Source organism: Penicillium hordei (assembly GCF_028827395.1).
Source record: "Penicillium hordei strain IBT 12815 chromosome Unknown utg000006l_segment0_segment0, whole genome shotgun sequence".
Lineage (NCBI taxonomy): Eukaryota > Fungi > Ascomycota > Eurotiomycetes > Eurotiales > Aspergillaceae > Penicillium > Penicillium hordei.
The window spans coordinates 1,011,324-1,037,092 of NW_026623147.1; the positions used below are offsets into that span (position 1 = coordinate 1,011,324).

At 47.5% G+C, this 25,769-nt stretch overlaps 11 protein-coding genes across 11 annotated transcripts; 5 read left to right on the forward strand and 6 right to left on the reverse strand.

The window, feature by feature from the left end:
• Positions 1 to 686: 686 nt before the first annotated feature.
• On the reverse strand, positions 687 to 1,898 carry N7537_011058 (Zn(II)2Cys6 transcription factor domain-containing protein; the record flags this gene model as incomplete). Its single annotated transcript, XM_056902112.1, has 1 exon — positions 687 to 1,898. The coding sequence occupies one exon, from the start codon at positions 1,896 to 1,898 to the stop codon at positions 687 to 689; it is 1,212 nt and encodes a 403-aa protein (XP_056747399.1).
• Positions 1,899 to 5,857: 3,959 nt separating this feature from the next.
• On the reverse strand, positions 5,858 to 6,932 carry N7537_011059 (acyl-CoA thioesterase; the record flags this gene model as incomplete). The annotated part of the gene is made up of 2 exons (XM_056902113.1): positions 5,858 to 6,772; positions 6,855 to 6,932. The coding sequence occupies 2 exons, from the start codon at positions 6,930 to 6,932 to the stop codon at positions 5,858 to 5,860; spliced, it is 993 nt and encodes a 330-aa protein (XP_056747400.1).
• A 1,520-nt stretch (positions 6,933 to 8,452) lies between these two features.
• Positions 8,453 to 10,255, forward strand: N7537_011060 (uncharacterized protein; the record flags this gene model as incomplete). Its single annotated transcript, XM_056902114.1, has 1 exon — positions 8,453 to 10,255. The coding sequence occupies one exon, from the start codon at positions 8,453 to 8,455 to the stop codon at positions 10,253 to 10,255; it is 1,803 nt and encodes a 600-aa protein (XP_056747401.1).
• Positions 10,256 to 10,620: 365 nt separating this feature from the next.
• N7537_011061 (uncharacterized protein) lies at positions 10,621 to 10,851 on the forward strand (the record flags this gene model as incomplete). Its single annotated transcript, XM_056902115.1, has 1 exon — positions 10,621 to 10,851. The coding sequence occupies one exon, from the start codon at positions 10,621 to 10,623 to the stop codon at positions 10,849 to 10,851; it is 231 nt and encodes a 76-aa protein (XP_056747402.1).
• A 552-nt stretch (positions 10,852 to 11,403) lies between these two features.
• N7537_011062 (uncharacterized protein) lies at positions 11,404 to 12,910 on the reverse strand (the record flags this gene model as incomplete). The annotated part of the gene is made up of 2 exons (XM_056902116.1): positions 11,404 to 11,415; positions 11,468 to 12,910. The coding sequence occupies 2 exons, from the start codon at positions 12,908 to 12,910 to the stop codon at positions 11,404 to 11,406; spliced, it is 1,455 nt and encodes a 484-aa protein (XP_056747403.1).
• Positions 12,911 to 13,701: 791 nt separating this feature from the next.
• Positions 13,702 to 16,105, forward strand: N7537_011063 (OPT family oligopeptide transporter; the record flags this gene model as incomplete). The annotated part of the gene is made up of 2 exons (XM_056902117.1): positions 13,702 to 14,508; positions 14,564 to 16,105. 2 exons carry the CDS (start codon positions 13,702 to 13,704, stop codon positions 16,103 to 16,105), a joined length of 2,349 nt encoding a protein of 782 aa, XP_056747404.1.
• Positions 16,106 to 17,106: 1,001 nt separating this feature from the next.
• N7537_011064 (MFS transporter) lies at positions 17,107 to 18,636 on the forward strand (the record flags this gene model as incomplete). The annotated part of the gene is made up of 2 exons (XM_056902118.1): positions 17,107 to 17,390; positions 17,442 to 18,636. 2 exons carry the CDS (start codon positions 17,107 to 17,109, stop codon positions 18,634 to 18,636), a joined length of 1,479 nt encoding a protein of 492 aa, XP_056747405.1.
• Positions 18,637 to 19,086: 450 nt separating this feature from the next.
• Positions 19,087 to 20,716, reverse strand: N7537_011065 (uncharacterized protein; the record flags this gene model as incomplete). The annotated part of the gene is made up of 2 exons (XM_056902119.1): positions 19,087 to 19,139; positions 19,213 to 20,716. 2 exons carry the CDS (start codon positions 20,714 to 20,716, stop codon positions 19,087 to 19,089), a joined length of 1,557 nt encoding a protein of 518 aa, XP_056747406.1.
• A 1,377-nt stretch (positions 20,717 to 22,093) lies between these two features.
• N7537_011066 (uncharacterized protein) lies at positions 22,094 to 22,348 on the reverse strand (the record flags this gene model as incomplete). The annotated part of the gene is made up of 2 exons (XM_056902120.1): positions 22,094 to 22,213; positions 22,277 to 22,348. The coding sequence occupies 2 exons, from the start codon at positions 22,346 to 22,348 to the stop codon at positions 22,094 to 22,096; spliced, it is 192 nt and encodes a 63-aa protein (XP_056747407.1).
• A 639-nt stretch (positions 22,349 to 22,987) lies between these two features.
• Positions 22,988 to 23,197, reverse strand: N7537_011067 (uncharacterized protein; the record flags this gene model as incomplete). The annotated part of the gene is made up of 1 exon (XM_056902121.1): positions 22,988 to 23,197. The coding sequence occupies one exon, from the start codon at positions 23,195 to 23,197 to the stop codon at positions 22,988 to 22,990; it is 210 nt and encodes a 69-aa protein (XP_056747408.1).
• Positions 23,198 to 23,721: 524 nt separating this feature from the next.
• Positions 23,722 to 25,662, forward strand: N7537_011068 (uncharacterized protein; the record flags this gene model as incomplete). Its single annotated transcript, XM_056902122.1, has 6 exons — positions 23,722 to 23,804; positions 23,870 to 24,339; positions 24,403 to 24,764; positions 24,823 to 24,972; positions 25,032 to 25,336; positions 25,398 to 25,662. The coding sequence occupies 6 exons, from the start codon at positions 23,722 to 23,724 to the stop codon at positions 25,660 to 25,662; spliced, it is 1,635 nt and encodes a 544-aa protein (XP_056747409.1).
• Positions 25,663 to 25,769: the final 107 nt, after the last annotated feature.

The window sequence follows — 25,769 nt, forward strand, 5'->3', positions numbered from 1 at the left end:
TTGCTCCAGTAATAGCAGTGGTTAACGCTCAAAAGTTGGTACTAGTGTTATAAAAAGGCAGAATCCGTTTTTGGGACGTTGCTTGTATGGCATGGTCGCACACCTTTGGAGTCAGGCCAACAGCGTCAATGTAGTTGCCATTTCATCAGATTGCCAGACCATAGCGCTCCCAACGGATGATCATTCAACTTCCCTGTGGAACTCCGCTTCGGAGGCTCATGAAAAAGCGATTGACCTTGCAGAAAAAGTGAAATCTGTCACATTTTCCGACGATGGAAAGACCTTGAGAACCAATCTGGGATTGGTGAATATCTCCTCTAATCCGTTAGAATCCTCGCAGCTCCAGAGGAGCTCCAAGGGAAAGATCAGTTTTTCCAGCTACTGACTCTGCTGTGATGACGATGAGCTCATTTTGAGTTCCACCTGACAATAATGTCACGACTATCGAAACTAATCAATCTACTGTTATTCTAGGACACGAATCCGACCGAATCACATATCTAGACCTTGATATATAGGCAAGGGGTTGGATATTAAATTTCAAAGTGCCTATTGTATGTGAATCTTATAGAAAAAAGGCTATACACAAATCAAAAGATTTGCATTAGACCCATTCAGCCCCAACTCCCGAGACTCGGGCACGTTGAGCCGAGTCATTATGTTCTATCAACGCGTATATCGAGGGATTATAACTCTAGGACTCTCGCTCTCTTCTCTTTGAATGCGGAAATAACGCCCAAACCACCTGTCCTACCAACAGCCTGCTCTATCTCAACCTGCACCAAGGCCATGCAAAGAGCCTGCCCCCCTGCCCCACTGAAAAGCCCACCCCTCTGCTCCTGCCCAAACCTTCCACCTATCGGGGTCGCACACACCTCCTCGGCATCCGAAACCCGGAGAGAGTCAGGCAGCCCGAGAAAAGCCTGAATGGGCGTAATCTGGTTGTTGAACAACACCAGCAATAAATAAGCTGGGAGATGCCGGGCAGGTGGGACAGGTAGCCCGCCGAGGGAGAGCACTGGGGCGGACTGGAGAGCCGTATCCAGGGCCGCGGGGTTAGTTGTTACTTGCGCTAGGAGCTGCGCAAGAATGTAGTCATAGATATGAATGAGAATGAGGTAGCAGGAGAGGATGATTAGGAGGTCGGGGCTGCTTAAGTGAGGGTTAGGATGCGATGAACAGCGATCGTGTGGATCGAGGTCCGGCGGCATAAGGGCAGATAATATGTCCACAAATTCAGCAGCCATAGTTGCGACAATGGCGAGGGGGTTGGAGGAGGGACTGGCACAATTAGTGCAGGACTCAGAAGACTGAACGTGGTGAACATAGGCGACGGGTAGCACCTTAGTAAGGTCCCAATGGCTGGATTGGAGTCGAAACAGCTGTTTACATAGGGTGTGATGTACATGTGCCAGTTGTATGCGGTATTTGCGCGATGGGCCGGCGTTATCGGCGGAAGGGGAGAACTCAAGGGCAGGTGTGCTAGGCGAGCGATCGCCGCCTATCCCTGAATCGGGAAAGTAGTCATCAGGGTAAAGGTTTGCGATATCGGTCGACCCCCAAAAGCTAGACGGGATCTCGTAAGGCACGTCCAGGGCGGCGAAGTCGAATGTATCGTCCACGTCCACGTCCAGCGGACCTAATGGAGCATAATCATTGCGCCGAGGAGACCCTCCCGCGCTGCTCAAACTTGTAGCAGCGGCAGCTTTTGTGGGTCGACCAGGCCTCCGGGACGAACTGGTAACACATTCGACTTGGGAGCGCACACACCGCAAACATGCGTCGGTGGGATGTCCATTGACCCGCATGCAGCCCAGTTTCTGCGTCCGACAGCGATCACATGCTGAGCGCTTGCTCACAGATGGTTGTGAAGAGTGTATAGTGCCAGTATCAGTCATGGCTGCTTGGACATCAACTCAAAACCTACACTGTGTCAGAGTTCCTTAAGTACATATGTATCTGTCTTTAACAGCCTCAGAATTATACCCCTGCTTGCATGACGCGGCGACAGCTTTACGCTATGGACCATCACTTAAGGGTTATTCTTATGGCCCCCAATACAGGATTTCCGTCCTTAATTCCGTCGGTATCTACGGAGTACGGGACTGAGCTGGGGTTGCATATATCTGCACGTGGTCAGATTTTAGTTGAGCAAGGATAAACATTCGGTCTTACATTTATCCGCAGGCCTAGACCTCGCTAAGATCCATCAGGAAAAATAGTATTATATAATCCTTATTGCATAAATAGATTACTTCCCCAATTTTAACAATTTCTCGTCTCTACTCCGTACGATACACTCCGTACAATCTATGTAATATATTGTAGTTGGACCAACTTTATTGTCTATAGCCCAAAAAATTCATATTCATCTTTAGCCTTAGATATAGATAAACGAGGGTACCTTGCCAAATATGAATTATAAAAAAATCGCATGGTAGAAATGAGATATAGGAGATAAAGTGAAGTTATGTATCTTATAGTACAAAGAGGTGGTAATACAGAAACAAGTGAAGTTGAACTGTGGTCGGCCTCGAAAGATGCCCCCTGAATTAGGTCGTGTGGAAAATAATTAAAAGGGATAATTAGTCAGAAAGCTATGGATTATCCATGGATCCATAAATAGTTAGATGTTCAGGATATTTAAGGATTATATATGACCTAATGCATCGATTTACTGGTGCCGGCGTTCCGGGACCGCGCTGCACTAAAAGGTGACCACAGTTAGTTACCACGTTAGCTACTTGCATGATGAATTTGCACACTGTACAATTAGTTAATCATCATTCCATGGCATTCCATGGCCCTATCAGTTTCAAAAGATGTGTGAATATACAGTCTATGACAGAGTTAATTCGCGTATTAATCCGATCACTTATCACTCTAACGGAGTTATCGGCGGAGTATACAGACCCCACGTCATATACTAATTTCTGACTGCGTATATTGCTTTGTTCTGAACTGGAGGTGTATAAGACAGCTACAACCACTGTCCAGCTCATATACCCTTACATAACCGCGGTAGCCCTACAACCTTTTGTCATAAACCAAAGGGCAACATTTGAATTCCATGATTGCCCCTACAACTCGGGGTTACCCATCACCTCCCTCTCGGGGGTGTGGCATTAGTGAGCCGCAGGATCATCACTGGCCTCCACTACCCCATACTAGCTCCAAGCTGCCCGCACGGACATAAATACTACATGGTGGCGTTAACTGGTGAAAGTACGCTGTTGCTTGACCAACGGCATATTTCCTGTGTTTCGGCAGTGTGAAACCCAGTGGTCCGGCGCGGTGGATCACATATGAAGATCACTAGTTACCAATACATTAGCCAGTCTCTAGATTCTGAAATAGCCTACGCTGAATATTAGATAACCTTTTAAACAAACTATCTGTAATAGACTAGAGTGGCCACGGTATGAGCCAACAGCATGCTATATCCCACTGCGTGTGAAGATGGGGACCATGTAAGATGTTTGTCTTCTACGAAGGGAACTAATACTCGCTGTGTTGTTTCATTGGCTGAACCTGTTGCAGTCGGTGAATTAATTGGATCTATTATTTATGCCCGACGCAAGTGCTATGGGAGTAAGCGAGGATTAAGTTCAGGATTCAAAGTCTGTACTTTAAAAAACAATCACGCCAAGGTCAACTTGCAGGGTTGGAGGACGATAAATAGCCCGAATGTGATAGTAGCTGAGAGCAGAAACAAGAAACATCTTATAAACGCCCGAACTGGTCAGGCAAAGCGGGTTCTAGTTGCTATAAAGGAGTGCCATTTTCGGCGCAGATTTGGTGAGTGGAAATAAGGAGAACAACTGGCTGAGGCTCGGCGCTAAGATCACCTGGGCAGGTGCGGTGTGATGGGGCGATGGTAAGGCAACCCGTTTCTGGGCCAGAAGCTGTCATTTTCGGCATCATTTCCACAGGTCCTTATATTGTTCTACTTATGGATGTATACATATGCATATATCTAAAGGTATTGCCTGTTCGAGTTAGTGTTGCCTTTCTGGGTTTAGCGTCTCAACACAGTACCACCTTGGCATATAGTTCTTTTCACTTCTCCATTCCCTCTATCTTGCATGCATCTCTGCACCCCTGCAATTTTGATCGTCCAACCGGAACACCCAACCGTAGTACCCACCCGGCCCCTAATTTATTTCCTGGTCGCAAGTTGCGGCTGGGTCCTGTTTGCCTCTATTGTTGCAGCTTTTAAACCATGATAATCTGGCATCTAACGTACATAGCGGTTCTAGGAGCATGGTCAGACTTTGAGGGTACTTTTTCGAGCGACACGATAAATTATCCTCCGAGAGTGTGTTCATATTACTCGTTCTAAACACCGGTGAACGCCCGTTCAACCTGGCGACATGCTCGTCTATGGCTCAATAATCTACTATTTCACCTACGTCCACCCTGGTACCTTCCAAGTTTGTTCATGCAACCTATACCATTTCAGCTATCCAACTTGTCACTTTAACCATATTCGGTCGCGACCTGGCTTTCTGTTACATTGCAGGTGCTACGCCTTGTCGTTCTTATTTGATGGTATAGATGCCTCGTTGGTCAAAGTTATGACATCGAGGCTGTGCAAGGCGATATTTGACACGGCCGGTAGGAACGAGGCGGGACATCGAGCACATTGGCACCCTGTACTCTGTATTTTCGGGATTCCTAGCTTATCTCACGACAATACTAGCAAATGCCGAAACCCGCGCAGATTTGCTGATCTCCAGCTGATGTTCCACCAATCCTCAACCCCAACCATGGTCGGATAACCACCTTATAAAATGAAAGACCAGGTGCGCGAGTCGATGGTCCTATATAATAGGCGTTGCTAGCAGGTGATGAGAGCTGTATCTGATCTATAGCCTCCCCAGGATCTGGCGTGGTCTCGCATCTTCCGCGCAAGGAATTGGATCGGGGTGCCAAGTAGATTTTCACTTGTCACGCATGATTTTATCGTAAGGCCAACCCTTCCCTTGTAAAGAATACACGAACTACGTAATCCCGCATTGGTTATCCCCCTTTTCTTCTGTTGGTGCAGCCGTTCAGTGAGTTTCCCACTCTAACACTCTTTCTCTACCCCTTACCCTCCTATCTCGAACGCTAATTGTTGTATAGCCTTTTTAAAAAAATAAATATGCAGCCTCTGCAACACTTTCGTATCAATTGCCTCAACTGAAGACATCTAATCCCCTGAAGCCAGTTCTTCTCTATATTCAGCGTTAAGGAGAAGGTTGGGGGGGTGGGCTTGTAATCCCATGACGCCGGACATTGAGGGCCAGCGCCAGTATTCTCCAGGCTTTTTGCTTTTTGTGATAGCGATAAAATCAAGCTCTTTGACTGACGGAAGTTGATAGTGTCGCAACGAGCTAGGTTTGGGAGATATTGTGTAATGCCGCTAGCTATGGACTAGACTCAGATATATAGGTTAGCTTCCCAGGACAATCATTGCCACTGATAAAATCCTATTCCCTCAGTCCTAATATGGAATTGGATGACATTTGAATCCAAGCTCGCTCGGAGGGGTTTCTTCTCACATTCTGCGTCTCCTGTGCGAAGCATAACCCCGGGTCTATTTGAAGTTGTTGTCTCGACATCAAACGTTCTAAGCACGGGATCATACCACAATTTTATATCGTATCTGTTGTATATGAACTTTGTAAAGGAAAATGTGCAAGTGCGGGCCATGTTGGTCTTACTTTGGAAATTAAATTGCAGTTCTGTGGATGTATGAAGGGTCCGGATCTCAAAATCAAATATTAGTTAGAACCATCAAGGCGCTTGGATCACCCTCTGTATCATCACTCTCTATATCAGCACCAACTATATATGTTATAGTTTTTTAAAACTACTGCACCCATTCTTCGAACAGCTTGGCGTCCAAATTAGTATATCCATCGACAACCTCCAGTCCCCGCAGGCGTTCCTGTTCAATGCGCTCCCAGGTCCACTCTTCGACATTCCACGAGTCACTATTCTCCTTTTGCTGCTTATCCAGTGTCTCCTGGCTAGGAATCTGGTCATTGTTCATCTTCAATACCTCCCGAACTAACGATCCATCCACGCCTTCCATGGCCGTAATACCTTCGCCACTAGCAGGAGTGCCAACGTCGGAAGCCTCAGCCGAGGAGTCGGCCTCCGCTAGTGCGGTTTTAGCCTCACTCTCCGGGGGCGGCGCGGGGAGGAATCCGCTAGCGCGTAGAAGCCGCTCCGGGGGGACAGTCAGCCGGCCCTTTTTGACGACGTACTTGCTAACGGCCACAGCAAGGACGACCTTTTCGCCGCCATTGCGGGGTGCAGGTCGCATGAAGCAAGTCAAGATGTACATCCATTTTGCATCCCAAGAGATCACCTTGGAGTGCATCTCATATAGTTCGAATGGCTTAATTTCGCGCTTGAATGTGCAGTAAACAGATCCGAGCACGATCGAAACCGGCTTGCGCCTTGGTGCCGGCTTTCCCTCCTTCTTGCTCACGGCTAGGAACTCCTGGTCTAGCTCCTTGCTCACATTGCCGACACCAGGACTGTAAATTCGGGTCACGAGCGCTGTACGCGAAATATCCAGATCCGTGAAGTAAGTGCTGTTTGATTTGTGCAGATTGTAATCGGTCTCTAGCAACGGCGTGCGAGATGTGACCATGCATGGCACGAAGATGGGATGTGTTGGTTTGCCCCGGGAGTCCACGATAAGTCTCCCCTTGGGGAGAAGTGGCGCACCAGGTTTCAAACGTAGGTTGCCTACGAAGTAAAACAGCACGCGGAACTATTAATTCGGTTAGTAGTGTAACATATCGAGGGGAGGAAGTCAATTCTTATGATCGAGCAAGGGGTCAAGGAACACTTACATGCCAGGCAAATGGGAGGTTTTTCAAATTAATCACTGCCAGAAGCAAGGCCAGGTTCTTCCATGAGACCAGCGACATTACGCCAGCTAGTATTTCGCGGGTATTCTCCATAATAAAACACCCAGAAATTGAGCTGTATGGAAACGACCAGAGAAAAAAACGTCCGGCTGTTTTGTACAGGTACGCTGACAAGACTTGAAATTAAGATATACTCGGGTTCATCTATAGGTGTCTCAGGAGATGAGATCAATTGGAATCAGGCAGAGTCGGCCAAAACACATTTAATGAGAGACAGAATGTTTCACAAGGAATGAATTGGCGGGCCTAATCTCACCTGAATTGATAAGTCTCAAAGCCGAGCCTGCCGATCACCGATGGCGACGTGAATCCCCTTTTGTTGGGGCCGAGGCAGATAAGCCGGCACGTGATAGGTATTGTGATTACTCATGTGTCATCTGGACGGAAACTCCGGCCACTGCACATGTGTGATTACATAAGGTCATTTGCTGCACCGGTATATAGACTGGGCCCTAGGCTTCGCTTGGGACTACACATGCTCTCAGCCCCCGGGGCCGGGCCCACTGGCGCCCGAGTCTCCTCCAGGGCCGATCTATGGATCCCAACGTTATATGTCTTGGCGTTCACCATATGTTGTATAACCCTCATGGAGCTGTGATAAGAGATTCATGGGGAATTTGTTGAGCTTATTTAATAGTTTATACTTCCACACTTGAAAATAACCGCTCAAGGAAGGGGAAACCCAGATTTCTATTTGATCACGCCTGACTAGTTACTACTCACATAGCGAAGCGGTGAGAGTGCCCGGTTATCTTCCAGAAGTAGGCTACAGAAATGGAAATAGGGGGGGGGGAATACTGCTTGCTACAATATTCTGTATCATTTGGAGTGAATATAATCGCAACGGTGGGAAAAAGTTGTATGTGTTATTCAGGGGATACCACAGTGAAGACTAATGGATCAACCCAAAAAGGCTAATGGCTACATACGAAGGACCGATGCCTGACAGATCTACCTTTTGGGGCTAACCATTGTGATCCTATACCAAGAAGACGACGATGTGAGACGACACTTCAAAAATGTATAGAGGAAAGGAACTTCAAAAGATATGTATGAATATATTAAGAACAAAGTCCACCGAAAAAGATATGCACGAAAGCAAAACGACCATATAGATATGAAGAAAGTACGGAAAAGGGAGCTTGTTGCTATTGCTACTCTCAACTTTGTTTTGACTTATTGCCCAGGACACCTATCCTGTGATCAAGTCAAGATGAAACATAATCAAGACGTGCTTTCTAGTCACACGATTGATCTTCACACCGAATCATCCTTCTTGCCTATCTCATTAACTCCTTCTCTCACTCCACTGCTTCCCAGGCAACTCCAAGCGTTTTTTATCATTACTATGTGATTGATCGCTAGCGAATTTGGCCAACATCTCGTGTATCAGTCAGATCTTCCTTAGCCCTTCCTTCCTAGGTCTGGAAGAGCTCAACTTCTTCGTTTACCGTCCTGTCTCCTGCTTGTCCCTGGCAACTCGAGCCTTTGAACCTAGAAGAACCTTGGGCCTATTCATCATGTCCGACGTGTCCAACAATATCACCCTCGCAGGTTATATTTTCAAACGCCTTCATCAAGTTGGCCTGCACGCCGTGCATGGCGTCCCCGGAAACCACAACATCACAATACTGAGGGAAGCTACCGATACAGGACTTGAATTGGTCGCCCACCGTAGCGATCTTAATGCTGGGATTGTCGCAGATGGATATGCACGAGTCAAGGGCATTGCCGCTCTGATATGTTCATTTGAGAACATGCCATCGTCAGTCTCGACGGCAATCGCTGCCTCGTACCAGGATAGAGTCCCAGTTGTGCTCGTGATTGGAACACCTGAACGCAAGGCGCAAGCGCAGGCCTCCAAATTCCACCATTCATTCTTCGACACCCAGCCTGATGTTTCTCGACAACCCGATGAGTTCCAGATGCTCGCTGACTGCTTCGAGAAAATCACCATCACCCAAGAGTTTCTTGTTCATCCTAGCGAGGCGACTGCCCAGATTGATACCGCCATTCGAGGATGTATCATGCAGTCTCTGCCTGTTTTCATTGAATTACCGGAAGACTTAGTCACCAGTATGGTCCCGGTCAAAGGACTCGTTCAGCGCTTGGACTTCAACACTCCGCCTCACGATACTGAGATGGAAAAGACAGTACTGGCCAGTATCATGAGCAAGATCAAGCACGCACAACGGCCCATGATTCTTGTCGATTCAGGTGTTCCGTCTTGTGGTCTTATCAAGGAAGCAAACCAGCTGGCGAAAAAGACTAGATTTCCAACTGCTGCGACCCAGTTCAGCAGAGGCGTGGTAGATGAAACACTCAAAAACTTCCATGGCGATATCTCGGATTTCGACATATACGGTTCATACTTCAGATCTTCCGACCTGATTCTCCTTATTGGACCTCTGAATACGATTGAGTGGGCTCTTCCCGCCGTGTTCGAGGCGAAGACAGCAGAAACAGTCACATTCAACAGAAACTCTGTTGTTATCGGGGACCAGAAGTACGAACTCTTTTCTCGGCCTGTGCTTCAGCAGATTTCAAACTGCCTGAGCGAGAGGAAACTGCGTGATCTTGCGCCCTACCCAGATTTGCCCAGTGTCCGCGGTAGCATTGAAATGCTTCCAACTCAGAAAACGACTGCACTACTTCAACATGACATTCATTCCACATTTTGGCGACGGATGTCTGTCTTCTTCCGTCCAGGGGATATTATCCTAACTGAAACTGAAACAGCCCAGGATGGAGCACGCTGTTTTGTGTTGCCGCGAGATACAATACTCATCAATCCTGGTGCCGGAAAGGCACCCGGACACATACTTGCTACCACTATGGGTGTGGCTTTAGCGCAAAAAGACCTTGCCAAAACAAACTACCTGCTTTCACACGGACGAACCATTCTCTTTGAAGGAGCCAAAGGTTTCCAAAAGGCCCAAAATGGCTTGAAAGCCATTATCGATATGAAACTCAATCTTATCATCTTTGTGATTAACGAGGGAGTACCCATTGTTGAAAGTATAATGCACGCGATGGAATACCAACAGCAGGATTCTGGTCATTGGAGATACTCAGAATCCGTTTCATTCTTCGGAGCCCCAAACGAGACGCCTTACCCAGTCTACTCCAGCATAGCCAGAACATGGGGCGACTTTGATCTTATTATCCATGATAAGATAATTCAATCCCGGACAGGGCTGTACATCGTAGAGTTCATGATCAAACCCGGAGATCCAATGCAAAGCCCGTGTCTTCTCGCTGAAATATATGGCCCGCCACCGAGCCCCTTTTCATTGAAGAAATATCATCTCAAGCAGGATTGATTGGCGTGGAAAATGAGATCGGAAAGACCTTTGGACTCTGACATGTAAGATGCGATGAGATAGTTACCTTGCAATACAATGTTCAGTTATCACAAGTGCGTCCACAAAGCGTAGAGAATATTGAGGAAGATATGTAAGCACATATAGACAGAAGTAGACAATACCTCAACGAATACTCGCTAGGCTAACATTCAACCACCATCTATATTGTTGACAACTCTCGTACCATAGCCCACATAGTAAACTCTTCTAACGAATCCCAGTGTCCCTTAGGGCACCTCTGGCTACCAACAACAGTGAACCCCTGTTTCAGCCAGTAGGCACCACTGTCTTCTTTAGTAATCCGAATCATAATCCGTACAGGCATGTTGGAGAAGCACTTGATCGACACATCCATTATTAGCTCGGTCTTCATCCTCAACCGGATTTACATCGTGCCCGTCTTTGGTGGTGGGCGTCCAAAGGCTATCGTCTTTCTACTTCTTCATACTGGGAGTCCCGATCACTTCGGTCTTTGGAGGGTTTCCGTCTCCAACAAGCGCTACCGCGGTGAGTCCGTCTGCACCGAGCTCCCTCGGAGAGGGCGGAGTCGGTGAATAGTCGGGTCTTGATTGTGGCAAACTTTATTCTTGTAATGTGACTTATGCGGTAGCTGGCGTTCACCATGTATGTGAGATGTGAGATCCAGGGTTGGGGAAGAGCTGGCGATGCATGACCTTGATGTGGAAGGCCAGTTCGGTATCCATTTTTGGACCCGAAGTTAATAATTGCAGGAAACTAGGTAGTTTGGTAGACTCCAGGAGAAATTACAGCATAGATCATATAGAAAAAGGTACCCTGGTAGCCCGTTGCAACTTTCAATGTGGGATTGCAAGGAGTTAGAGAGTCACAAAAACCCTTCTCCCGGGTGGACCATTCCCGGGGTCATACAACTTGTCAAAATAATCTCTAGAGTAGCTGACGTGATAATGCGATCTACAAGTCTCTTTAAACTGTGGAAGTAGAAATTAAAGATGATATCTTCAGCTATTTGATCTGTAGGTACGGGGTGGTGCTACAGGCTTCGCTGTTGCAGAATGCAGACAAGGGGCACTGGTGGGCCACAAATAGCCCAACCACAATCAGGGGTGCCTGCAAGTCAGAGAGACTTAGAGCACATACTGCCAGTAGTGAGTATATAGATTCAAAGGAAAGGTTGCAGCGAGAACTCACCGGAATGAAGAGGCATGGAACCTGCTTCTCGTACTCATCCCAAGTCGTTCCATATTTGACTTTACATTTGTGGATATCCCTCATGGCACGGTGGGTAATCATGACGGCGAAGAAGATCGGGTAAAACCAGGGAAAGGGACTGTCGAACCCCGTGATCAGTGCCCACGACAAAGCGAAAAACATGTCGCAGCTGTAATGGACTTTGCGAGCCAATCCATACCACCCGTCAACAAAAATGGTATCACCCTTCTCTGTCTTAAGTGTCTTTGGGTTGTCAACCTGTCGCCAAGGAAGCTGGGGAAACGTTCTGCGGTTCACCAATTTGCCTCGCTCCATCATGCGGAAAGCATTCTTCTGGCTGTTTGCAGAGTCCCAGACCCAGTAGACACAAAGATATGAGACAAACAATACCACCAATGCAGTTTTGTTCCACGCATATGTCGATGGGTGGCGACGATCCAAGTACAGAACGCAGTGGCAGTAAGACATAGGGACACCAGCCATGTTCCAGAAGATCAACAAGAATCCCAGTTTCTCCTGGTACATGTCCCATGTGGTAGTGATGAAGTGTTCTGCCTTGGCGCAGGCATTGGCGTAAAGGAAGTGTGCCATGATAAGGAACAAAATCTCGCCAGAAACGTATCCGTAGAGTTCATATTGGCGAGTCGCAGCCGCGCAGCTCAAACCCAAGAGCATGAACCATGGGATACGGACTTCGTAGAACATTTTAAAGTCCAGGATCCCGAACATACGTGGGTTCAATTCGACTCCCATGAAGAAGTCATAGATTGGGTAACCAGTGACGCGATGCTGGGCGCCACGAGCAAATGCAGAGAAATAAGCGAAAAAGCTGGCGAGAAATCCGGAAAGAATCGCCACACTCATCAGAGGGCCGAACTCATCCAGGATAGTGTAAACTGGGAAAATTCCGGTGTAGTGCAGAGTTGCAACAACGGCGATTGTAAGGTACAAGCTACTGTAAGCCGAGCAATAATACTCCAGCCGCTTGCCTTGCAGATGGAGAAGAGGCTTCCCATAGCACGTGAATCCAGGCATGTAGATGTAGCAAGCTGCCTCAAAGATGTAGAATGTCCAGTAGATGCGCCACGCCCTGAAGTGTGGGAACGCACCAGTGTAAACAAGGTGACACAGATGCTTTCCGAAGACGGCCCAGGACTCTCCGTTTTGCGGCAGAGGTAGCTGCCCATCATAGTAGGTAGCGCCGATCCACATGTACCACATCAGCAACGGGAAGCCAGTCATAAGTGCCAAGGTTCCAAGTGAACCACCGAATTCGAAATGCTGTGCGTAGTCCACCTTGGGATCCATACCCGGGATCCAACCAGCAGCGAGTTGCGCTTGCTTGAAGTCATCGTGCGAATTTGGTTTGCCAACAACCTGATGGGCGTCATGTTTTTGGCGAGACTTGACTTGGTCTTCCATCTTGAGAACTTGAAATATGATATTAATTGAGTTCATGGAAAACCAACGGATGCTAACAAAGTACACTCACAGTCAAATGATGGTAAAGACCGATACAGGAGAAAGGGGAGAAGGAATGAAAAGGAGAAGCAGAAGCAGAAGCAGAACGATGAAAGGAAAACAGGATAAGGAGAGGGAGAGGAAAGAGGAAATAAATAGGAAGTAGCTAAGGAACCCCAGAATATGACATTTGGAAGGAGCCAGGCCAAAATGATACAGTTCCCATTTGGGTTTAGACCCCGATGCCTGTATCCCAATTAGGTTTAGATCCCGTTTCTATCCTTCAAAGTGATTTGATTGCCGTTGTATTTGCCCCTATTTACTTCATGATTCAGATAATCGGGTAATGAAAAACACTCTGAAGTGTCTGATGGTACGGGCTGTAGCTATCACTGGCTCTTGGTGTGAAAATTTCTAGCTTTGTTGTTGAGTACGCTGCATGCTGATAGTGTAAAACCCCAAGTCTCCAACACAGTGTTCGTTCTCGATTAATATCTAGTTAATAGTAGAAAGCTATCATCAATTCCCTTCAGATCCCCATATAAGGTTAGTTCAATACCATGACAGAAGCACTTAGGGCAAATGACGGATAAACAAATGTGACGTCAGGTGATCTTATCTATGTCGACAGTCGATATCGCATTAATCAGCAGTGCTTATCAACCCGGCAGTTTCCCAGTGTTAGACCTCTCCGCAAACATTCACCTCACTATGACTGATCGGTCGGTCCCATGAATTATCAGACCATCAGTATGGACGGCAATGCCTCCGAACAGGGCCATCGCACTATGGGAAGGCCGTCCTTGGGTCAGCCGCCTACAGATCCCATCGATGATCCCACACCAAACCACCAAGCTTCCGCCACATCCCCTCAGAGCTTCACCCCGCGCTCACTTCTCGTCGGTCTTATTATCGGTGCCCTCATCACATTCTCGAATACCTACTTCGGGTTGCAGACAGGATGGATCAGCACAATGGCCATGCCCTCGGCCTTGATTGGCTTTTCGGTCTTCAAGGTTCTATCCAAGTACCTGTCTTTCCCCTTCACGCCGGTTGAGAATGTTTTGATACAAACGGTTGCTGGTGCAGTGGGAACGATGCCACTTGGATGCGGATTTGTTGGCGTCATCCCTGCTCTGGAGTTCCTGTTGAAGCCTGGCGAAGATGGACCCGAAGGCGATGGCGGAGAAGGCGAAGGAGGTCCTCTAAAACTCGGCTTCTGGAAGCTGGTTATCTGGAGTCTGGGAGTTTGTCTCTTCGGTGTCGTATTTGCGGTTCCACTGCGAAAAGAGGTCATCGTTCGAGAGAAGTTGCGGTTCCCGAGTGGTACCGCCTCGGCATTGATGCTCAAGGTCTTGCATGGTTCTGGTAACAACGAAAAGGTTATAGCACCAGAGAGTTCCCGTGCGGGGATTATAAGCACAGAGGCCGAAGCAGCTGGCCAATCACAAGAAGACACAGGCCTTTTAAAGGATGGCGATGCTGAAGATCAAGCGTCCAAGGAGCAAGATTGGCGCTCGAAGATGCGACTATTAGTTGGATCTTTTACGGTGTCGGGTGTATATGTGAATATCCCCAAATTGGACTCCGCAAAATATATGCTAACAAACTTAGACTCTTTTCTCCTATTTTGTCCCTCTAGTCCATACCATCCCTCTGTTTGGCGCGGGCATGGCGAACAACTGGCTGTGGACCCTTAACCCGTCCCCCGCGTATATCGGTCAAGGTATTATTATGGGTCCATCAACGTGCATGCACATGCTCTTCGGGGCAGTCTTGGGGTGGGGCGTCCTATCACCGCTGGCTAAGACCCGCGGCTGGGCCCCAGGCCCGGTTCAGGACTGGAACAATGGCAGCAAAGCATGGATTGTCTGGATATCGCTAGCTATCATGCTTGCCGATTCACTTGTTAGTCTTGGGTGGCTACTGCTCAAGCCTATCGTGAATTACTCTCCAAGATGGGTGGCCCAGTTCCGATCCACTCGCGCCGGTCAGTGGATTGCACTTCGACTGCAATCTTCTCAGCACTCATATATCAACTACTCTGCTTTGGAGTCAGAGACTCATATTTTGTCTCAAGACAATGATGACACCCACCACACACGAATAACCACAAGTGAAGAGGAAGAGGAAGAGGAAGATGCACCGCCATCTCAACTCATATCGACTCGCACAGTAGTGATTCTCCTTCCCCTGACTCTACTCCTGAATGTCGCATGCATGCACTTTGTCTTTGGTGAAATCATTTCCCCCTTTCTATCGACATTGGCGACTATACTGGCGGTACTCCTATCCATTATGGGTGTCCGGGCTCTTGGCGAGACCGACCTCAACCCAGTTTCAGGTATCAGCAAGCTTACACAACTTCTCTTTTCACTCGCCACACCAGCATCCCACTTCTCCAGACGGACCGCACTAGTGACCAACCTGCTCGCCGGTGCGGTCTCCGAGTCAGGAGCGCTACAAGCCGGTGATATGATGCAAGATTTGAAGACGGGTCATCTACTCGGCGCAAGCCCCAAAGCCCAGTTCTACGGCCAGATAATCGGCAGTCTTGTGGGTGCAGTTCTCTCGACTGCCGTATACAAATTGTACGTGAACGTATATGAGGTGCCGGGCGAAATGTTCCAGACACCCACCGCGTATGTTTGGATCTTCACTGCTCGCCTTGTGACTGGTCAAGGGCTGCCCGAAATGGCTGGACAAGTCTCTGTAATTGCTGGTATCGTGTGGGCATTCCTCACCGCACTCAGGATCGCAGCTGCGTCCCCTTCCTTTGCGCGCAATGGGAAACCGCCTGTCTGGAGAGCTTGGATCCCCGGCGGTATTGCCGTTGCCGTTGGTATGTTCAATGAGCCTTCATTTACCCTGGCGAGAGCTATTGGTGGTATTATTGCATGGTGGTGGGCGCGCAAGCACTCTAAGTCGAAGACGGATAAACAAGTGGCCAATGGAAACGCCACTAGCATGGGATCTTCTATAGAGACTGAGTTGCAGGATGGGCAAATATCATCAACAACTGCTGAGCAGGCATCCGAAAAAGCAGATGCCGCCTCCTCGACTGTCGTCGTCCTTGCCTCCGGCCTCATTTTGGGTGAAGGTATCATGAGCATTGTGAATCTTCTTCTTGCAAGTGGACGCGTTCCACATCTCTGATCAGGAGAAGCGTGACGGACTGCTTTCATCGCCATGTACATGCTGCATTTATTGTGCCTAAAAGCGCGTATTCTATTTAGAAATGATGTTTCGGGACGACTTTAATTTAGACTTAAGTCATTTTTTCGGTTTATCTTTTATGATTTCCAATCTACTACCACTTCTTCAGTCTAGCCTGTGTCATATTATGCTGGCTTGAAATTGATACCACGAATTCCACATATACCCAGGACTAGAAAGGCTCGATGTAGTTGATGTAGGAAAGGCCCGTGCTCACACCAGCCATGCCATAAGCTTAAAGAAACAGAAACTTTTGGTCTGAAGTGCTCAATATGCTTTATGCTTAAACAGATCTCGTACTCTCGTATCTAGATCCATGTATTTTCTATGTATAGCTTTTGATATCAAAAGACCCCTGCTAAGTGCCCACAGCCCCAAAGGCCGGCACCGACCGATAGCCTGAGCCCGGCACCGGCCGAGCCCGAAAAGCCGAGCAAAAGCTTGGTAGCTTCCCCACTACGGCAGGTCAAATGATAACAATGACAATACTTATACTACGTATGTTATTTTCACCACTGGAGTTTCCGCATTTTGTACTTGACCACATAATACATTCCGTAGATTCTGAACTTACATTTCTTTCTAGTGTAACTGGTTATTGTATAGTTCCATTAGCGGTAATTACTAAGTTTCTGCGTGGCAGAAACCCCCATTATCAAATTTGGCCCATTGCGGCTGCCGTACCCTGAGGCCAACTCGGGATTATTAACCAGACCCTCACACTATCTCCGAGATGTTGACAGGCCTTAAATTTTCAAATGGACCCCTTTCGCCTTTAGCAACATTGTCAATCGCATTTCGACGCGATCCGAGGCTTGTTCCGACATCGGCATCGGCATCGGCATCTGGATTAATATCGATTTGCCGAAATAAGATCCTACTACATATGAATGTTTGCCCATGAGAGTAGCAATCTGCACTCCACGGTACTCCTCCCAATTATGACACGCATATGGCCGAAGGGCAGCCTTATAAACGTACAAGCCGAGCCCGAGAAGGATCAGACATCGCTTGATCCGGCATGTCTCGTCAAGTGGGATCATGACGATGTATTGAATCCTCAGAATTGGACTCCCCGGTACAAATGGTGGGTGACATTTCAACTGGGCATGCTTGCTTTGGCGGGCAGTCTGGGGTCGAGCATCACCACACCGGCCGATGACACCATCGCGAGGTATACTGGCGTGAGCAGCGAGGTTGCCGTGTTAGATGTATCGCTGTATTTGTGAGTGGGGTTCAATTAAGACAGTAGAGATAACGCTAACAATGATACCAGGCTTGGCTTTGTCTTCGGACCTATCATCTGGGCTCCTCTTTCAGAAATCTGGGGCCGAAGAATCAGCATACTTCCCGCCCTCTTTTGTCTAGCATTATTCTCCATTGGCACTGGCGTAAGTACAAATGCAGCCTCGGTGTTCGTCACGCGCTTTTTTGCAGGCTTTTTCGGCTCTGCCCCGATTAGCAATGTAACCGCCGCACTAGGCGATATATGGAGTAAAGAGACGCGCGGGACTGCAATCAGTCTCTATGCAGTGGCAGTGAATGGCGGCCCGGCGCTAGGTCCAGTGATCGGTGCAGCGCTCTTGTTGAATCCTCATATGGGATGGCGCTGGACCGCGTACATTCACGCAATCTGGGTCTTTGTCGTTTTCACTTTGACCTTCTTCTGTTTGCCAGAGGTATACCCGCCGGTTCTACTCAAACGCAAAGCACAGCGACTTCGGAAAGAGACTAGTGACTTGAGATTTTATCATCCCCATGAACATTTGAAACTCGATATCAAATCCGTTCTTACGAAGCAGCTCGCCCGTCCATTGAGAATGCTATTCACTGAGCCGATTGTCACTTGTATTGCCTTCTACGCTTCTTTTGTCTACGGCGTGATGTATCTAACCCTTGAGGTATTTCCAATTGCATTCCAACAATCCCGGGGTTGGAACCATCTTGTCGGTTCTTTGCCCTTCCTAGGATTGTTGATTGGTGTCATATCCTCGGTGGGTCTCAACATCTGGAACCAATATCGCTATAACCGGATATCCAGCGAGGCAAATGGGAAAGCAGTTCCCGAAGCACGACTCCCGCCTATGGCGTTCGGAGCGGTGTTCATTGTTGTAGGTCTCTTCTGGTTCGCTTGGACCGCTGAACCACCTCACCATTGGATCCTGCCGTGTTTGGCAGCTGTCTTCATAGGCATTGGATTCAACTGCATTTTCCAGCAGTGTTTGAACTTTTTGATTGATGTATATAAGATCTATGCTGCTAGCGCCACAGCGGCTGTTACCCTTCTTCGAAGTTTGCTGGCTGCCGGGCTTCCCTTGGCAGCTAAACCGATGATCAAGGCTTTGGGGATTGGGCCTGCTGTTTCCATTGTTGGAGCTGTGGCTGCGGTTCTATTACCAGTGCCGTTCTTGTTTATGAAGTACGGCCCAAAGCTGCGGGGATTATCAAAGCTTGCGCCTGAAAATTCTTAGACTTGTTGATAACTGTTTTGTTCCAAATTTTGTACTAATCGAGACCATAGCTGTCTCATCCATATGTATACTTTCATCCTTAGAAATAGTTTTGGTGTACCTTTGGGATGTAAACAGACAATATATCGTATTCTGATGTTATCCCTATCTCTGTAGCTAGCCACAATAGTTCAATCATAGATAGACTCGTGGTTATTGACTATAGACGTACTTTTATCATTTTGTATTGTCTTCAAGTTCATATCCAAAAATCAGTTATTGCATGCTATACATAAATATATGTCTGTTTTTCTTCAAATATGCCAAAATATACATGATAACAAAGATCCCCCACCATGAGACCAATGCCTTAACAATCATTGTAAGTAATTTAATCACAACTCTGCAGTTACTGATTGATTCTCTGGGTTTAAGGGTTACCAGGAATGGGCTCAAACTCAAATCTTACCTCTAATCTATGGCAGCAATTCCAAACGGCTGCTCGAGCGATACGGATCGTACCTCTAGGCAAAGATGATATAAGAAAGATGGCGGTTGCTTTTCCTAACTTTGTTCCGAGGAGTTCCTCATACTCACGAGTGCCACGTTCGATTATGAGGCATGGCTCGGATGTCGCAGCATCGAAACTGAGGTCATATCTGGGATAGGCTATCCGCCTGATATATGGTGCAGTCTCTTCATTGATGACGGTGCTATATATAATATGCCTCAAAGTGGTAATGGGATGGTCCATCACATACAGAGCCCTGGCGATTTCATTCCACTGAACGCAATCGTGCCTAAAAATAGAAGTAGCGAAAATTATGCCCGGTCCGATGATGTGTGCGAAGCTATTACTCATTCTTTCAACTCCAAAGCGCTGTAGGATCGCTGGGTCTTTGACTTTGCTTGAAAGTGATGTAAAGCGGTACCTATTATCTTCGGTAGTAAGTCCCATGGATTCAGGTTCGCCGCCCTCCAAAAGGTCGCCGATATTTTGGAAATAACTTTGTCCAACTCGGAAACGATCTTCTTCCGGGATGTTGTTCAACAGGTCATCTATGGTAATGGTTGCCTGGGAAATATTGCAGTTTGGTTCGTTTGGGTCTTCTAACCAAGCTACTAGTTGAGCTCCCTTTCTTCGGTATGTGGCCAGTTCCTCTTCAGTAGGCTTTGGCCACAAGTAGTCGTCCATGTCATAGCCGGAGCCACTAGAACTGGTAGCAGGAGGAGGAGAAGGGTTGAGCCTTGGAGGAGATAGTCGTGGTCCCGCAGGTACTGGTGCTGGAGTCTTCAAGCTCGCCTCATCGATACGTATACGCTTAGCAGGGGAGGGAGTATCTTGAGATGTAGAAGCTGGGCTCCATTCCTGACCTTCCTGTGCAATATCCTCGACGTGCCCCCGCTTCCTGCTGCCAGGGGGGCGCTCGCTAGCTTGTTCCCCTTGAGGCACGGGCGTTGTGGGTATCTTAGCCCGGGATTGCGAAGTGTCAGCGCGGGATCGTGAATCAAGTATTTCATCGGATGAGGTATCACCTTGACCTGCATCACCACTTTGTGGAAGCGCGGCCTGGCTTCGAGGGGGAGTTCGAAGGTGGGAGAGTAATTTATCACCAGGTTCGGCATCTGGTACGTCAATATCCCTGGGCTCGTTAATATCAATATCACTCATCTCAGGTGTGATTCCTGTGCGAGAGCCTTCTCTTGAAGGTGGGAGTGGGGGGTATTCCTCATCGGTGATGTTACCTTCACTGTCACCGGTGGCCATCTGAGCTTTACGCTTGTCCTTCCTCTTGGGCTTAGCTGGCTTCAGGCCTTGACTCGGCCGTGCGACACCACCTCGGTTTGAGACTCGACCTCGCCTTGCCATTCGAGTTGGCTTTGAGGATCGAGCTGGCCTTGGTGTTCGAATAATCTCTGAATCTTTGGGTGGTGGTGGGACTGGGGCTGCAGGGCGCGCAGGGTAAGCCACATCAGGTACAACATCAGGGCTCGGTGGCGGTTCATTAAAAGGGAGTAATGGGTCTAGGGAATTCCGGCGACGTCTGCTGCGGCGGCAGATGCCCAAGCACTTGTTGATACAGCGGCAGACTATCGTCATTGTTATTGTTGAGCTAAAGTATACGTCGGAAAATTGAATTGTTGGGAGTAGTTTGAATAAAATATAAGGCTGGTAAGAACTGTAGTATTGTGCTTGTTGAATGATGATGCTGGAATGGAGAGCAATGGACAAATATAGACGAAGTTATATACCTTTAGAATGTCTTTGTTTCTGCTTATCATGGGCCTGAACCCTAGCCACTAGAAAGACGACACAGAGACAATAAGGGTGACTAATTTGAAAATCCAAGGATAGAACTCAAGGAATAGACAAAGAGAAATCTAACAATGTTTGTCCAATTAAACCTATTAGTCTGAAGTAAATCAAGTATCATCAAAGAAAGGCTGAATCGCTCACCAAGTCCACCCTAGTTCCTCCAAGGCCGTCAAGCAACAATGAAATGTGTTATTGTCGAATATCAAAGTGATGAACATAGTGCATTGTTGAAGGACAAGCAAAAGCTAATATTAAGTTGTTGCTCAAAGGGCGAATAATAAAAGAGTTGGTAACTAGAGGTATTGTCAAAGAGCGCACACTATTTGTAGATCTCCAAACTCCCCATGCGTACTCTTGTTTGACAAGTCCATGAAATCACAAAGGTGACTACTTGGATGTGTTGGGAGACAATAGTTGAACAATCAGATTCAGTGCTTTCTCTGGATTATCCCATTGCTCAGCTGTAATTGAACCCTCGCGATGCTGAGACATACCCAGGGAAAGTCCTCTCATGCGCAGTTCATCATATTCAGCCGCACTTTGGCGAAGTTGTTTGATCAAAATTTGGATAGACTCTGTTTTTCGATGCTGGCTTTTCTTCAAGTTCTCGTTTTGCCAGGGTGCGCACTGCTTGAACAAAGAATGGAATATTTAACGTAGATCTTTGTCCAATGTCTGATTCCTTTCGTAATCTGCGCGATACAAATTGGCAGGGTGGAATCCTTGAACACAATGTATAAAGTGTTCCTCGAAATGGAAGCTGGACACCTTTTGGCGCTCGGCAGTGGCCATCGACGAGCTTAGTTTCTGAATCATGTCATGGTTGAATGAACCCCAGCGCTCATGCTGAAAAGGGCGAAAGTATTGACAAGAAAGGACAATAGGTAGCCTGAACTCTCGAATAAAGTCGAGGGTCAGGCCGAACATTTCGGGAATAACCTGATCACGCTTATCAGGATGTTCCTCTAACCTTTCATTAGTCAACATAGGAAATAAATCCATGATGATTACATCGTCAAGGCGAAGGTCGATTTCCTCTAGGATATTTTCTAGCCACTTTAGAATTCGAGTTGCTCCGACCATCTCATCAAATGGAAGGTGGTCATTCTTTGGACTTAAAAGCAAAATGCAGGGGAAATTGCGAGTCCCGCATAGGAGTCTCTAGAAATTTTCGAATCGTTCTTCCAGCCAGTCATGTTTTTGGTGGAGTTCTTTTGCTCGGTCGAAAAATGAATGTGTTGAAGCAATTGGCTCGAGGATCTTCTGGCTGTGAAGAGCAGGCTAGAGTGTAGTTTTTATAAGCTCGTCCAACGTGGATTAACTTGTGATGAGTCCCTCGTCCACACCGCTTGCACCAGTGCTGATTCTCAGGCGAATGAGTTCGTTACTGAGAACCTCCTCTGTATCAGTGGTCATTTTGATTGTGCATGCAGATTTTGTCGTCTAATGCCACCCAAAGAAATCCCAAGAGTGGAACCTGGGATACGTTGAAATAGGAGAAATACGAGGTGTTATACTCGTGATCAGAGTTTGATGTGCATGTCATGAACATATCATGATGTAGATATCATGCAGTTCGGTGGTAGCAAATAGAGGTAAACAGTATATTAGCCCAAGGAACATACAACACAGGCATACTCAAAGTGACGAATGAAGAAGCCCTATGGTGTTATTGGTCTTAGGTAATCTAAGCTGAGTTCTCGGGGGCAGGGATCAACATGTAGGAGGGTGTCAGATCAGAAGTTTAGCCCAGGTGAATAGTCGAATAGGGCAAGATTCAATAAAGATGATTCGAGTATCCCGGGACGTGATCTGTCTAGGCAAGCCGCATGTGTACATACCCAGGTAGTATGTATGTATGTCGGGTGCCGCTGACGTCCTCAATATATTAGTGACCCAGCCGGTACCCGAGAGCTGAAATCCCCTGAAGTTCCTGAGACATACGGAGTACAAAGATATTATTGATTTATTTCCCCTAGGTACTGTCTCTGATCAGTCCGGGGGAAACCAACCGGGTTTCATGTTGCCGGAACATTTATTCCCATCTGATGAGCCTCAACAGGCGAAGATTGCCTTTGCATCCACCGTACTTTCGGTGTAACATTTTCCATTCATTCGGGTCCATGCGGCGTATTTGGTGTATTTGGCGCATGTCATAACAAAGACCGGGATGTTGTATTCTGATTGGCCCAGAACACTTGCTTTGAAGTTATCCCGTCTCATTTGCTGACGGGTGGTTGCATCGGTCTTGGCTGGCTTGGCCATGTCATTTGCCGTCCAACCGCATTCGTTTTCTACACTCCATAATCTATCGGCCAGTGGCAGTGCCGAGGGGTTACAATCATGATGTGGTTCGGAGAAAAACGGAAATATAAAAAGGGACCTAGGGAAATAATATACCAAATATGGTATATCAGCACGTTCCTTTCAAGGCTTACGCCATATCAAGCCATGATGCAAGCGACTACCTATAACGCCGAGGTATTTATTTTCAACAAAGCGATACATTACATCTAAATTGATGTAGTTAGCGTTGAATTGCGTTGACCACTCACAATCGACAAAATCCGCCCCCAAAACCTACCCCCATGGAACTTCCCATATCCCCGCGTCGCCCGACGCCTTCCCCGTATCTTGGCCAGCCCCAGACATTGGAGCACACCCCGGTCATCTCGGATTACCGCTTTTGTCAATCCGGGGGAAGAAGAAAGTGGGCTATATAACCCACTGATCGGCATCTTCATCATGTTCCCCCGTATTTTGTTTCGATCTTCTCATGTTTGGGCATCATGTTCGGCATTCCGAAGTTCTTTGGCTGGAGAGGCCGGTCTCTCAACCTGGCTATCAGTTCCCTTGGTAGTCTTGACTTCTTGTACGATACTATTCACTAATTGTATTTTTCTTTTTTTTTTGAAACCTGCCACTAACCGCGACAAGGCTTTTTGGTTATGATCAAGGTGTCACGGGTGGTCTGCTAGACCTGCCATCCTTCATCAAATACTTCCCCGATATCAATCCTAACGATCCATCAATCGCCGGTGCCGAATTCCAACCCGTTCGATCGCAGCGCAGTTTGAATCAAGGCATTGCAGTCGCATCGTACAATCTGGGATGTTTCTTCGGCGCCGTCCTCACCATCTTCATCGGTAATCCGCTTGGTCGTCGAAGGACTATCTTCTGTGGCTGTGTAATCATGGCTACTGGCGCCCTCCTGCAATGCACCGCGTACTCTCTACCCCATTTCATTGTTGGTCGTATTGTCACTGGTGTTGGTAATGGCATGAATACAAGTACCGTACCGACATGGCAATCCGAGTCAGCAAAGGCACACGATCGTGGTAAGATGGTGATGATTGAGGGTATGCTCATCACTGGAGGTATCACTCTTAGCTACTGGATCAACTACGGTGAGTTAAATCCCAACTTTGATATACTCTCAATTTGCAATTACTGATATAGTCCTAAATTAGGCATGTCATTCATCGGGCATAAAGAGGTCGCCTGGCGCTTCCCTCTCGCTTTCCAGATCACATTCGCTATCATTATCTTCTGCTCTATTCTTAACCTGCCCGAGTCCCCAAGATGGCTTGTCATGCAAGGCCGGACAGATGAAGCTTTGGAGATTCTCGAGTGTCTAAATGAGAAATCTCGGGATGACCCCTACATCAAGAATGAGCTCATCGCCATCGAGGAAACCGTCAAGGAAATGAACAAGGGCTCGTATAGAAGTCTGTTCAAGATGAGCGAGTATCGAGAATTCCATCGCGTGGCACTTGCCTATGTCAATCAGATGTTCCAGCAGATTTCCGGGATTAATCTGATCACTTACTACGTGAGACTCTCTAACCCCTCAGCTAATATGTTAGCCCCATGCTAATGAAGTCAATTAGGCCCCTTCACTGTACGCCGAGATTGGTCTTGGAAGCGGCAACCTTCCAAAGTTGCTAGCTGCTTGCAACGGCACGGAGTACTTGATGGCTGCATTTATCCCTATTTTCATTATCGAGAAAGTTGGACGTCGTCCACTGATGCTGTTCGGCGTACGTCACCCACTCACACCCCGTGTCAATCTCCCATCAACTAACCAAGAACCATGAAGGCCGCCGGCATGTCGATTTCAATGGCCGTCCTAGCTGGCACCAACTACCGCTTGACCGTACTCAATGATAGTCGCGCCGGTATCGGACAAGCAGTGTTCCTATTCGTCTTCAACACCTTCTTCGCTATCGGCTGGCTCGGAATGACCTGGTTGTACCCGGCCGAGATCGTACCTCTACGAATCCGCGCCCCAACCAACGCACTAGCCACCAGCGCCAATTGGATCTTCAACTTCATGGTCGTCATGATAACCCCCGTTGCATTCGAAAATATTGGATACAAGACCTATGTCATTTTCGCTGTCATGTAAGATCTAAGATCCGCTAAGCCTGCATTAACCCATAACTTGGAACTAACTTTCGGACAGAAACGCATTCATGTTCCCATGTGTATACTTCTTCTTCCCTGAGACTCGATACCGTTCCCTGGAAGAGATGGATGCCATCTTCAAGAAGTCTACTAATGTCTTCAACGCCGTTACTATCTCCGTTAAGGAACCTTATCGCTACGATAAGCACGGCGAGCTCAAACCTGAGTATCTTGAGGAGGCCATCCGTCATGCGAGCGTTGATGTGCATATCGCCGGCGAGAAGCTTGATAGCGATGAGAGTGGTCATGAGATCAAGTCTTGAGATCAAGTCTTGAGTGATTGGAGGATGAGGTTAGTTGTGTATGTTGGTGGATTTTGTTTATACCCGTGGTGCCAGTGTGATCTGATACTAGTATCTTGCTGAGCCCG